Source organism: Cylas formicarius, unplaced genomic scaffold, assembly GCF_029955315.1.
Source record: "Cylas formicarius isolate icCylForm1 unplaced genomic scaffold, icCylForm1.1 PGA_scaffold_7__23_contigs__length_41026272, whole genome shotgun sequence".
In the NCBI taxonomy this organism is placed as follows: Eukaryota; Metazoa; Arthropoda; class Insecta; order Coleoptera; family Brentidae; genus Cylas; species Cylas formicarius.
Window position 1 is genome coordinate 30130337 of NW_026844352.1, and position 13752 is coordinate 30144088.

The 13752-nt window shown below is 32.7% G+C and overlaps 1 protein-coding gene across 5 annotated transcripts; it reads right to left on the reverse strand.

Moving 5' to 3' along the window:
- Positions 1–1458: 1458 nt before the first annotated feature.
- LOC132704790 (probable phospholipid-transporting ATPase IA) lies at positions 1459–12867 on the reverse strand. 5 transcript variants are annotated; one of them, XM_060675038.1, is made up of 21 exons: positions 10717–11230; positions 7946–8283; positions 7732–7892; positions 7474–7671; positions 7099–7376; positions 6930–7036; positions 6666–6875; positions 6097–6323; positions 5920–6042; positions 5689–5870; positions 5395–5633; positions 5170–5325; positions 4893–5110; positions 4683–4837; positions 4260–4537; positions 4089–4207; positions 3901–4035; positions 3750–3848; positions 3556–3583; positions 2359–2438; positions 1459–2045 (listed from the first exon to the last, which is right to left on the reverse strand). In XM_060675038.1, the coding sequence occupies exons 1-20, from the start codon at positions 10775–10777 to the stop codon at positions 2379–2381; spliced, it is 3372 nt and encodes a 1123-aa protein (XP_060531021.1). In that variant the 5' UTR covers positions 10778–11230; the 3' UTR covers positions 1459–2045; positions 2359–2378. The 5 variants fall into 5 exon arrangements, with proteins under 5 accessions (XP_060531021.1, XP_060531019.1, XP_060531022.1 ...); XM_060675036.1 differs by lacking the exon at positions 3556–3583 and having other exon boundaries at positions 1460–2045; positions 10717–11225; XM_060675037.1 differs by lacking the exons at positions 3556–3583; positions 10717–11230 and adding an exon at positions 12687–12867 and having other exon boundaries at positions 1461–2045.
- Positions 12868–13752: the final 885 nt, after the last annotated feature.

The window sequence follows — 13752 nt, forward strand, 5'->3', positions numbered from 1 at the left end:
ACTCTGTATTTATTTAGATATTAAGAAAGCATTCGATAGCGTAAATCACAAGAAGTTGATTGATATTTTGGAGGGTATAGTATTTACAGCAGTAGTCATGCAGGATGGTGTGCTTAGTTGTGAATGAATGGTTGTATATGGAGTTCCACAGCGTACTGTATTGGGTCCAATTTTCTTTGTGTTTAAATTTAAATGGCCTGTGGCCTGTGCTGAAAAATAACGTCGAAAATGAATTAAAATTGTTGTACAATTACTTTTCCTAAAAAGAGCTAACTTTAAACTGTTTTCCTGCCATTCTCCTGTGATTCGCGTACCTTGCCAAATTTCATAAAACCTCGAATCGAGACTAAACTGAATGAGTTTATAGATATAGTTTCCCCTGAATATGTTAAATACCTCGGTATCTACACGGACAAGCACTTGACTTGGATATATAACACTGATAAACTTATTAAAAAATTGAAAGCCCTTCTCTCTAGTATTAAAAAATGGCAGCGAATTTTGTATAGTGCATTGGTTGAACCAGATCTTACATACAGTCTCTTGAGGTGGGATGGTTTGACTAATAACTACTACAGGAAAATTGAAATTACCCAAAAGTGGATTTTTGAAGTTATATATAATAAACCGCTGATTTATCCTACAGAAGAACTCTATCAAATGGCAAAGCTGTTATATGTTAGACAATTATTTTTTTGCCAAAATTGCGAATTATTATTAAAAACGCAAAAACAGATTACGAGCACGATTATTCGATACGACAACGCAAAACCTACGTCTAACAAAACGAGAAAAGACTAGAGGTCAGAAAAGCTTTTCTTACCTAGTAACAAAAGTTATTGGCGTGGTACCTAAAGTGATTCAAAACTATAGACGCTACAATGAACATAAAAACGAAATAAAAGAATGGGTTAGTCAGTAGCCGAGACTTTATATCCAACAAGTATATTTAAAAAATAATTATTCTATTATTACAACTCATTACGTTTTTAGTTAAGATCCATATCGTTTGTTCTGATTTTTGCAAGTCTGTTATACGCCACACACTTGTTCCCTGTTTATTTACTACTTATGGATCTCTACCGATTTAATGTCCTTTTGTATGTGCTATTTGTAAATAAACTATTATTATGTAGCTTTTTGAACTAGCTATATTGTTTTATAGTAATGCCCGATTTTATATAAAATGGTTAATCCGTTACATATTTGTGTCTACGATATTTTAATGAGAATTTGGGAATTGTTTTCTCAAATCAAATTGAATTCAAATATTAAACTATTTTTTTTTGTCTAAATTGATAAATATTTGTATTGTGAATATATTTCACACAAACATTCGGTTGTTTGTGTGAAATTGTCTGACAGTACACTGAGGATTATAATCGTCCTATTGGACGAATTAATAGATCTCAGTACTCTTTTTTTCTGCCCACCTAAGCGTGAATAAACAAAATTACAGATAATACAAATATATTTATTTTTAAAATATAAAGTCAAAACAATCACAGTGTTAAACTTAAGTTTAAAAAAGAGGTGCTTTAGAGTTATCACATTCATTTAGAAGATTATATTCTGCGGCATAAACCTTAACTGAAAAATATTTTTTTCTAGGAAAATGGGAAATTTTTGATTTGTGATAGTGATTTTGTCCAATAAGGAAAATCTGCAACGTGAAATCCTTAAGTTTTAGTAGGTTCATGATAGCAAACAAAACCTAAACTTAGCACCTAACAAAAAGCAACCTCTGTTAACTTAAATGTGCTCAAAAATTATCACCATCACTTACAAAGCGAAATCTATATACAAATATATTATAAACTTAACTTAGTTTAAAATAACCACTCGCTAATGTTATTGTAAAACCTAACAGTTTTAGCCCTATCAATATCAACAATAAAACAATTTAAATATTGACAATGCATTTGAAGCGTCTAATTTCTTTATCAGCTACATGCCGTCGGGTTTCGGTACATTGGTGTCATAAGCTCTTATAACATCCGTCTGAGATATGATAGCCCCTTCCTCTTGAGAAAAGGCGAAACCATCTATAACAAACAATAGTGAATTTATTTTCGCTATTCATCTGCAAAAATACATGTTCTAAATTATAAAGTACAAAAGTAGTAAAGAAAAGTAATAAATGGTAGAACTGTGGATCAAGAAATAGCAAATATGCAATATACCGTCCCATGTGTTGAAGTGGCACTATTTATTAATTTAGTCAATTGATATTTTCAGAACAAAATATTCGAAAGTTTGCGTAAACGACATATGTATGTGTGAATGTGCATTGTACATTTTTTATGACTTCACAATTTGTACCTATTTGGTAACCGTATGTGACAAAATAATACTTACGAGACAATTCCACGTCTTTTTCAACACGAGATGGCCTCTTGGTGAATACGTTTTTTAAAAGCCTGGCTGTCTCGGACAGTCTGCAACGGTTATTGTTTAACTTTTCAGTTACAATGGGCGACAATATGTTAGACTTTTTGACATAATAGAAAATCCCTATATATACAAATTATTTGAAGACAAAAGCAAATATTACGCAAAAATTTTCCATTTAACTTTGAAAGCAAGCACCAATACATGATCCAAAAAATATTAATTGATTAATCAGAAGGCTCAACATCGCAATTTGTTGTTTTTCGGCAATAAATCTTGTCGATACATATTATTTTTATACATATCATGAGGGGAGCACTTTTCCAACAAATAAATGGCAACTGTACATATTGTGGAAAAATCTTAACATTTAATATTTAATTTCGGAGATGCATGTTATAAAACAAATGTGCTTCTAACATTATATTTGAACACTGAACAACAAATCCAAATAAAAAACAAATAAATTATGTTCTGAAAATATCAATAAGTAAAATTATATAAAAAAAATAAATCACTCAAATGAATTTTAAGACGTGGAAGTGAATAAGTGGAAAATTATAAGGAACGCAAATAATACAAAGCAACAGACAAACTGAAGACAAAGGAAAAGTGCAAAAAATAAACAATAAAAGCAACTAAAACAAGTTCAGTGTTCATCACTTTAAGTCTGTTTTCACCTAATTCAAACCAATTATTACAGCAGTGTAATAATATACATATTTAACTAATATTCACTTTTTGTTTTTACAAAGCATAACACTGAATTATTTGCTTCAACAACAAATCGCCATCCTCAAAACATCATAGCAATGTACATTAGCAAGACCGTTAAAAACGATTTTTATTTAAACAGTATGAAGAATAAAATTAATAATATTATCTCCAATCTACTTTGAAATATCACAGAAGTTAGCAAAAATGCGATAAAAATAAACGATTTTAATACTTTTGAAAGATGCTGTACAAATAAACGAAGCAATTATTTTAACATATGTATTTTAATTTAGACCGGAAAAATATGGACGACATTATTTAGCACACACACTCTACAAAGTTTAGATTTGTTCATTGCGCAATTGCACTGTGTAACACTATTACATGCAGGTGAAATCTTTATTTGCTTGAGCTCCCCTGTCTGAATACCTGTTTTGATACACTTACATTCTTTCGCTGATGCTGATCTTTCCAGCTTGAAAAACATTAAATTCGTTCAGAGATTAATCTCCGGATAGTGAATTTTGAAAAATTCTTTAAAAAATCCATAGTAATGAAAATAAATTTTGCTCGGGATAAATAAAAGTGCATATATTTCAATGTAACAATATTTAAGGAAACGTGGTAATATTTATACTTACGACGACTTGGAATCACCCCTATATACACCTGTATCCCTATGAGTAATTTCATTTTCTCGGACAAAATCAGTCAGTGATTTAAATATTGTACCTTGAACGCTGAAAAATTCAAACATATAATGGTATTGAGAACATTTCTAGGAAAGCTCACATCATCATGGTAAAATCCGGAATAATCGCAATCACTGGAATCAAAAACACTCCTAACCAAAACACAGCCGTCGTGAATAACATAGAATGCATCCCTGTCATTACACTGCCTAGAGGTATTGTTGGCCAGAAAAAACTACGAAATATCATTAAAAATGCTAAACCAGTGAAATGTCTATATCACTTTACCTATAAATTATGATAAATAAGAACCACAGCACAATCGATCCCCAGATCGCACAATGTGTCGGCCACGGCCAATAGCCCGTTATCAACCCTGCTTTCAAACATACTGTTACCACCACATACTGCAAATATTAAAATTAAAACATATTATCACTGTATCGCGGTCATTATTACCGTATAAACGCAATTTCCCAATACAAGATAGTCGCCTACTTTTCCCGTTACCCAAATGACGTCATACTGGCAAGCTAGCATGGGCAGCCAGAATAGAAAAGCAGAATGAATGAGAGAGTTAGCAATCCATATCCAAAAGACACGAATGTTAAAAAGCTCCCCGCTCTGGGAAGGTTTGTACAACTGAGGAAAAGCTAGCATTTTGTTGGCGCTACAACTTTTATCGAATAAACCCATCGCCAGAGGTGGTAGTGCGGTAAAAATGACATTGTATAAACCTAAAAAATGGATTACTCAGCTGTGAATCTTAAAAAATGCTGCAAAAAAAAGAATATAGAATGATATACAACCTCCACCACTCCTTAAATACAAGAAGACGTTTTTCTAGCCTCATGATAAATGTTCTGCAAAAAATGCACGTACCTATAGACCACCTCTCAAATAATATCTGCCCCGACCACCCGGAATAAATAGCAAACCACAACTCAATAACATAAAGGCATATATTCTTGTAAAAGCTGTACAAAATTAACTTGCACATTCTTGAATAATTCCAAGCTCCATGGACTAACAACAATCTAAAAAAAAAGGACGAAGAAATATTGATTGATTGAAGGTCGATGATAAAGTTACCTCAGCAGAAACCTAAACTGAGCTATGCTGTAATCCGAAGCACAAGCGGCTTGTAGTCCTTCCACACCTGAAATCCCAACGCCAACATGGGCTTTTTGAATCATAGCCACATCATTTGCTCCATCGCCTATGGCTAGAGTAACTGATTTGGTGTATTTTGTGACATATTCGACGACTTCGGCCTTTTGCATTGGGGAAACACGACAACAAATGACAACCTATCAGAAAAAATCACTTATTAGACTGAGACTTCACATTTGTAATTCGATATACCCACCTTACAAGAAACACATAATTTTAAAAAATCTGTCCTTAGCTCACAAGATAATGCATATTTTAAAGTGGTTCCATCTATTATCAAAGCTATTTCATTTTGCTTCTCCAAATTATCACCCAGTTCTTCACAATTTAGAAGTATCGCTTCTCTGGCTTTCTACAATAAAATCAACAATGGGTGTACAGCAACAGAATCCAGCGCACCAATCAAATTTAAGCAACTTACATCGAGACTATCCTCATTGAGGGTTATAATTTTCATTCCTTGAGAAATAAGTTTACAGGAATAACCGATATTGATAGCAGTCTCTTGTTTGTCGCCCGTCAGAACCCAAAGATTGATATCTGCTTTCAATAAGATTGCAATAGCCTCGGGCACGCCCTCTTGCAGTTTGTCTTCAATAGCGGTAGCACCAATCAAAATCAGATTTTTTTCCACCAAATTAGCGGCTTCTTCAACCATTTCTATCCAATACAATAATTTTATTTGTTGTCATTGGCACTGACTCAACCCTTATACCTTGTCTATTTTGTAAAGAACAGCTGGCGGTGTTATACACCGTTTTCCATTCTTCATAATCACTTTGCGACAGTTCCACTCTACCACAACACAAAGTTCTCAAACCCTCTGTAGCAAAGGCTTCTAAATGTTGTAAAAGGGTGTCTTTAAGTTCATTATTTGTTCTCTCATTCACGGCCAATCTACAAACGAATTTTGTGATTCCGTTACAATGTTTGTGATGGGCTTCACCTCTGGTAAATGACTGTGTCTGCTCCTTTGCAATATAGTTTAATTTTTCCTCGCGGATCCTTAACAATAACAGACATTCTTTTCCTCGCGGAAGTGAATTCCAACACCGAAAGGATTTCGTATCTGAAATAACACAGAAATAAGCGGATATTAACACAAAAAACATTCCGTATTTACCTTTCCTTCACTCCTAAGGCGTCGATTTCCACATAATCTGGAGTTCGGCTTTCAAAAACGTACCCAAAACCGGCCGCTCCATATACCAACGCCCTTTCATCCGGAGAAGCGGCGTGGTATAAAATTTGTCCATCGCCCATTTTTTCTGGAATCACGGTGTGACACACAGACAAGACCACTAAAAGATCCTTAATTCGATCAGCATTTTTGTGATCCTCTCTCAAGTGCTGAGAATAAAAAACAGGTAATAAAACATACAGTGCGTTCGAGATAAAAATGAAAGGCATTGTGATTGTGATATACTTTTGACATAACATTTTTGCCTTTTTATGTTTGAAAATTACTATTATGAGAAAAGTTTGTAAATATTAACAGACAAGGAGAAAAAAAAATTACATTCTGAGTAAACAAATTGGCATCTATTATCAAGCTGATAATAATATCAATTATTAATATGGATGTATGATACACATACAAATGATAAACATATTTTTAATTGGTTACCATCATAACCAGAACAATAAAATTAAAAATCAATTTATTAAGTATGCAAATGGATAAAAACCGACCTGGATCATAATGTTACTACCAGAGTGATATACATCTATTCCGACAGTACATCTTTTAAATTCCATTACATTTCTTGTTAGGGTACCAGTCTTATCAGAAAAAATATACTTGACCTGACCAAGCTCTTCATTCAGATTGGATGTTCGTGCTATTGCGGGGGTGTCCGTCTCTTCGTGATACATTTCGACATCCATATTTATAAAAATTGCCTACAATATCCAGAAGTGCTTATTTGAATTTCAGATCTAAATAATTGAGTGTACCTGGATAAATCGAACCACTTCCAGTGTCACTTGTAAAGAAATAGGAATCAGATTATTGAAGAGGATCAAAAACGTTAGCAAATTAAATAAAAAATTTTTGCTGCTTTCTAAAATTGTAGGTAGAAAATAGTATATTAAATAACTATGTACCCTCCCAAAAATAACTTGCCTTCCAATCCAATATAACTATGCAATTTCCCATTTGCATTAGTCCACAAGAAATTAAAAATGGAGCATATGAGACACATGATCACCAACAGCCCGAAAAGCCACAGAATTTGTATATTGGTGAGTTTATCTATTGTTGATCGCTTCAGTGGCGCTTTTGTGGAGTTACGCATTAATTTGGTTTCATGACCAGTATAAACGACTAAACCAAATATCCAAGACGTGTTGCGAAGCATTGCTCCTCGCAAAAGAATCTGTTCTGGTCCCAAAGGTTCACATCTATTCCAAAAAGATAAAAATAGTGACACTTGACAAAATAAAAATAGTTGTTATCTTGAATCGAACCCAAGTTCTGCTACGTCGAATTTTTACTTACTGCTTCAAATCTTCTTTTAGAACTCCATTGAATTCATATAAATGCCTATTGGGTGGCTCACACTCTACAGAACCAGAAAAATGTTTTAGTTCTTGAATTGTAGTTAATTTTGCAGTGCTAGGCAATGCCTGACGAATTTTTAAATTGGTTTCCCCGTCTAAATTGGCCGTTTCAATAAAACTCATACCCTGAGGCTCACTGGAACGAATTTAATTGTATGGCATGAGTAAAGGAAAGTGGAACAAAATTAATACGAACCTAGATGATAAGAGAACTAGATCGCCAGGAAAAAAATTATTATTGGAGACTTTTACAATATCTCCTACCACTACATCTTTCCACCTAACATTAGCCCAAAGGTCTTCGCGAAGCACCTCAACGATTCTATGATTGGTTTCATCATCTGCTCGATGCCTTTTCTAGAAATGCAAATTTAAGCCCCTATCATAAGCAATATAGTTGTTCCGCTTACTATATCTTCAATAATTTCCTTAATTGCCGATACGGAAAGAATAAATATCAAAGGTACTAGGGTGGTGTACCTGCCAGTAGGAGATACATCTGGGATTTGCTGAAGAAGGGCGATCATCAGAAAAAATATATTGGCCCATCTCCTGAACTGTTCAAATAGGAACAATGGGAAAAATCTTATGATGCTGTATTTGGCAGTTGAGATCCTATTATTAACAAACTTGGAAGAGGGCGTATGAGGTTTGTTTATAGATATTACTCGATGTTCTGCCCTATCGACTGTGTCCATACTTGCTTCTGTGCCCATGTTTACCACTGAGGGAGCTCTGCTTGCTTCATCTGAAACCGCAGACAAGAAATTCTCAATTTTTTTTATACCCCAACAAAAATGGCTTATTCACACAGGAGTAATTTTGTAGTAATACGTGCATAAGAATGCATTGAACCTTAAAACCCTTTTGTAGGTACAGTGGTGGTATTTCTGCAAATTTTGACCCCGTTTACATCATTATAATATTTTTTATAAGGAATATTTGGTTATTTTACAAAGAAGTATTTTCTTTCGGATTCATATTTTTAAATTTTAAAGATATTTCAAAAGAAAGCTGCAAGTAAGTTGGTAACTTTTATTATTCTATGGAAGCACAGTTTACAAAAATATGACTTATTATTTTGTAGCATAGCCTCGAGCATTCAAAATGGCCTGGCATCTTCTAGGCATAGAATCAACCAATTTTTATTGAATTTCTACAGGTATTTGCGACCAGTGTGATTGATTCAATGATACTAAAAAGTCGAATGCGCCGATCAAAGACACTCCAAAGTTGTTGAAGGGGGTTCAGATCTGGCAATTGGGATGGCCATTCTACAGTTATGTTTTTCTCTCTAAACCATACTTTCACTACTTGGTTGCGTGTTACGGATCATCGTCCTGTTGAAATAGCCATCGCATTGTATTTTACAATATCTCTTCATGTTTAAATCGGTTCATTTTGGTCTGTCCATGAATGATTGGCTCTATCCCAGATCCAGAAAACACCCCCAGACAATTATGGTCCCTCCTCCGTGTTTCACAGTAGAAACTTGGTACTTTGCCTTGGATCTTGCGCCAACTGGTCTTCCTATATATTGTCTACCATTAGATCCAAACAGGTAACATTTGCTTTCATCTCTCTAAAGAACCGTATTATATTTTTCTCTTGACCAAGACGGATGAGCTCTGGAAAACTCCATTCGGGCCTTTCTATTCTTTTTTGCGAGAAGCGATTTTTTACTTGCAATTCTCCCATGAAGACCTCCGTTGAGTAAACTGTTCCGGGTTTTCGTTTTAAATTTATCTGGATGATTTTCGGAGGTCAAGTTTCGAACGGTTTTATCAATCCTGGAAGTAGTTTTAAAAAGTCTTCCCGAATTTGATACATTTTTCACATCACCGTGACTTTCATATTTTGACAAGTAACGGTGACTGGACATGATAAATAACTAATTTTACAAGATATTTCTACTGCGTTAACAATACTGAATAATATTGAACACAAATTAAAAAAGTTTCCATACTTATTTTCAACCACTAATTCCTTATCGCAAAATCAAAATTCCTTTACATTCGTTAAACATGAAGAAAGGAATATCATTGGCATCTCCTTCTGTATAGAAATTTAAAAAGTTTTAAATTACTTCAAATATTAATAATATAAATATTATTAAAAGCGTCCATACTTTTTTCCACCACAGTAGGTACATGCGGTAATGTAACCTATGCAGAGTTATTCACGCAAAACTTTCTGAAGCTTGTGAATTTTCGGAGGAAATTTTTAATACATTTTTTAATATTCTCAGTTAGTTTTGGTTAGTTAGTTTAATTTGTAATTTAGGATAAGTATCGTTTTTTAGAATATCTTAGTTCATTTTCATGCGCCAATAACTGGAAATTATTTATTTTTGTGTAAAAGTGATTTTGAAAATTTCTAGAATAACTAAAACATAAAATTTAAAAAAGAATAGATTATTGTTGATTACTTAAAATAATTTGAAAAATTAGAATGCCCTAACTTTTCCAAATCAAAAACATCATTAAATGAATACAAAAATCCAAAAAAAGATAAAAATGCAAGCGATAATTTCAGGGTCGATTGAAATATCAGTTTCATACCAATGCCGGCGTGCCTTCTCAAAAAAAGTATCATTATTTTAAATTCCCTATTTAATCCAACTATTTTTCAAAAAAATGTAGTTTGCTATCGAAAATCGAGCCTAAATTCTTAAAACTTATGAAGTATGTACCTGCATACGTAATTCGTCAAATAACTGAAAAGAAGTAATTATAACATTGTTCGACACTTCCTGACAAACAGGGAGTCGTAGGTATTTTTTAAAACTAACTATGCTAAATCCAACATCGCAGCTATGTATTTAAGCCACACACGTCATCATTCTGTGTATTTGCTGGGCCATTATAATTTGCGTAAATAGGGATTCTTCTATTTTTTTCGTTTCCATTGTACTGGCAAAAATAAAAAGCGCTCGGGTATTTTTGTTTAAATCATATTTTCAATCTTGAGATGTACTGTCTTTACTCAAACTACATGCTTTGCTATTAGAAAAAATGATAACATTTATCGTTGTGAATATTCCTATATCAAATATTTAATAAAATGACTTCCACTGGCTGAGCGAAACTTTCAAAAATATGACATAATAACTACATAAGTAATACACTAATTACACATAAACTAAGTTTATTAAACGACGTGCATATATATAATTACTTACAAGGACTAACACTCGTAAACAAACGCCTGAAAAGGTTGAACAACTCGCTATAGTGCGTCATTATTAAAACCGGGACCTGTTTACATATTCCTTGGAAGGTTAGATCCACAAACAGGCAACAGACTTCAGGGTGGGTATCAAATAATAACCACAAGATTGATTTTCCGAAATCTTGCGCGCGCAAGTGGCTCGCCGCGAATTAAGCGATTTAATAAAAAAACACTTCTATTGAGAAGTACGCTTTTAATAAATAAAAAAACAGTAAATGAATGAAGTGAAAAATTACCTAGTAGCATCGGATATATGGGCCTAGAATATAATTTATTACCGTGCAAAGGTTACAATGCCAATTAGTTATTTTACTGCTTCCGATATTTTTCTTGTTTCTTTTTAATAAAAAAATAACTTAAATGAAGATAGATCTGACCAAAATTTTACTGCTGTATTGTATAAACAAAATACAAAGTGAACAAATTGTTTTTATTGGTTTATCCCACAAGGGAATGAACCAAAAAACCAAAGCTATAATAAAAAATGAATAGAAGTGCACAATTGAAGTCAAATTTTTACCACAACGAGAAAACATACTATTTACTCCATGACTTTTTATAAAACGGGCAAAGGAAGTCTACAAAAAAAAACAAAAATTTATACGCATACCAATTAAAGAAAATTGGGTGTATCGCACACACCTTTCTTGTCACGAGGACGTCACCCGGGGAAATTCACCTTTTATACTAACGATTCGTGATTCTTTTATCGGGTTTATACTTAAGGGATGACATTTCGTGAAAAGTCAACAATGGATAAAATTAGACTGACCGATCAAATCCCTCGGGATCTTAAAGGGTTGGAATTACGCGAAAAAGCTTTACAGCTGGTCATACTAAATATATTTAAAACAGATATTAACATTAATTTTAAAACGAAAGGCTTAAAAGTAACAAGAATAAAGATTAAGGTCACAAATATTAATTTTACTATTGGTTTTAGTATTTTATCTTATTTAATCATTAATATAACAATTAGCAAATTTTGTAGTAAAATAACTCAAGAACAAAAGAATATTCACAGCGAAAGTTTTTACAATCATTTGTAAAAGTTTGATGTATTCTTTTAGTAAGGTATTTAAAAATCTTTTATTTAAAATAGGAAAATGTATTACCCTAATCCTCCGTAGGTAGGCCAGTACAAGTACTGTAAGTTAAGTACAAATATAATAATGTGCCATATACACTGGGCCATAGGTATTTAAAGTTATGTGGTCTGTAAAATCAGAGAGCAAACGAGGTAAGCATAATGGCTCCAAATAGTGAATTGCATGACTCCTAATATGGACGAAGGTACAATTTGCGTTAAATTCCAGTTTTTTAATGATAATATTATTTTTTTATTACTTTAAATTTGCAAAAAAAGTAAAGTTCATCAAAAGTTGCTGATAGGGTCCTCCTAGAAGTTTTGAGTTTATACAGGGTTTTTTTTTTAATTACGCTTTATTTGGCCACTGCTTCATAAGGCAATTCGGCTAGCACATAAAAAATTTTTTCTACTTAGAAACAAATTTTTAACGATTACAACATCCAAGGCACCCGGTGGGAATCGAACCCAGTTTATACAGGGTTATACACGCTAAATGGCACGAAATATTGTAGCCAAAATAGCCAAAACCTACTACCCAATCAGTATCATAAAAAAAATGATAACATGAAGTTTCAAGACATGTGAAAAATACAACTGTTACACTTGCAGTTTTTAAGGATAGAACCTCTAAAATCTCTACTGTTATAATATTGCCACGAAAAAAACCATTATCTTATTCAAATACGTCTATGTAAATTCTTTCAATTTACTCAAAGCTGCATTCCTGTCCCAAGAATTAGTTTCACGATATTTTAGTTTACTGATATTTTATATCCCTATATCTTCCTAAGCAGAGTAACGACTAGGAAATCGCACATTTAACTACTTACCTGAAATATGTTGGTCTAAATTATTCGCACCATTAACCGTATCATTAGTGTTCATTCCACGCTTTCCTACAAATTTTACAAAATAATTTTTACATTTCACAGATGATTGTCCCGATTTGCTCCCTTAACCTCTTTGAATAATACCACAGAAAAATACTTATAATAACAACACTCCCTTCGACCGTTCAAAGTAAATAGTTTGGTCATGTTTGACTGTACAAAATTGATCGTTCTGCGCATTACGTCAGAGGCTGGCTGATTAATGTGTGTTACGACTAAAGTTATTATTTGTTTTGTTATCAGTTCCTATAATCATATTTTATATTAGTTTATTTTTAAAACATTGACAAACCGTGATTACAATATAGATACTGGTTTCTAAATAAAATGCTGTACAGAATTGGGACATATTTGAAACTTATGATGATTAATTAGATTATTTAAGATTATTAAATTATAAAAACATACAAATTAAGTTTATACATTTACTTGATTCACGAGTAAATAATGGGAAAATTATTTATATTTAAAAATTAATTTATATATATCATAAATGAAACAAATAACATAAAAAAAAAATTAATAAAAATCCCATGGATTCATTACAATGAAATACTTACTATAGTAAATTTTGGTTATTGAAAAATGTAACTTCTACTTTCAATCTCTAATATTTTTGTAAGAAACTTTCTGAAAACTTCTTGAACGTCCGTCTTTAATGTGCAAAAGACAGCGTAAATCACTATTAATTAATATTTTCAGTATGTTTTATGAGCTTCATTTTTGTCACGACTACTAATCCAGCCAGCGAATTTCAACTTTTTAATGTATTTTCAGTGTTAGTAAGATTGGTGTTATTGTTATACTTTTACGAACGTGTTCACATCTCTCCTATTCCCAAATCGAAAAAGAGGTTCCAGCAATAATATTCGGGGTCAAAAAGTTCTTCCAATACCTTTACGGCATCAAGTTCACACTGTACACAGACCATAAACCTCTTAAAAAGGGTTGCCAGTTTTTGCAGCCAGCCGCCTACAAAGATAGGCATACATTCTATCTTCATTCC

Bases quoted from the DNA above. Each gene is read 5' to 3' on its own strand.
- LOC132704790 (XM_060675036.1), bottom strand. From the start codon at position 10,777: ATGACGCACTATAGCGAGTTGTTCAACCTTTTCAGGCGTTTGTTTACG. The intron at 6,043-6,096 runs GTAAATACGGAA...GTGTTATTTCAG, and splicing joins GCCTTAGGAGTGAAGGAAAG to ATACGAAATCCTTTCGGTGT. The intron at 2,439-3,749 runs GTAAGTATAAAT...TAACCGTTGCAG, and splicing joins AGGGGTGATTCCAAGTCGTC to ACTGTCCGAGACAGCCAGGC.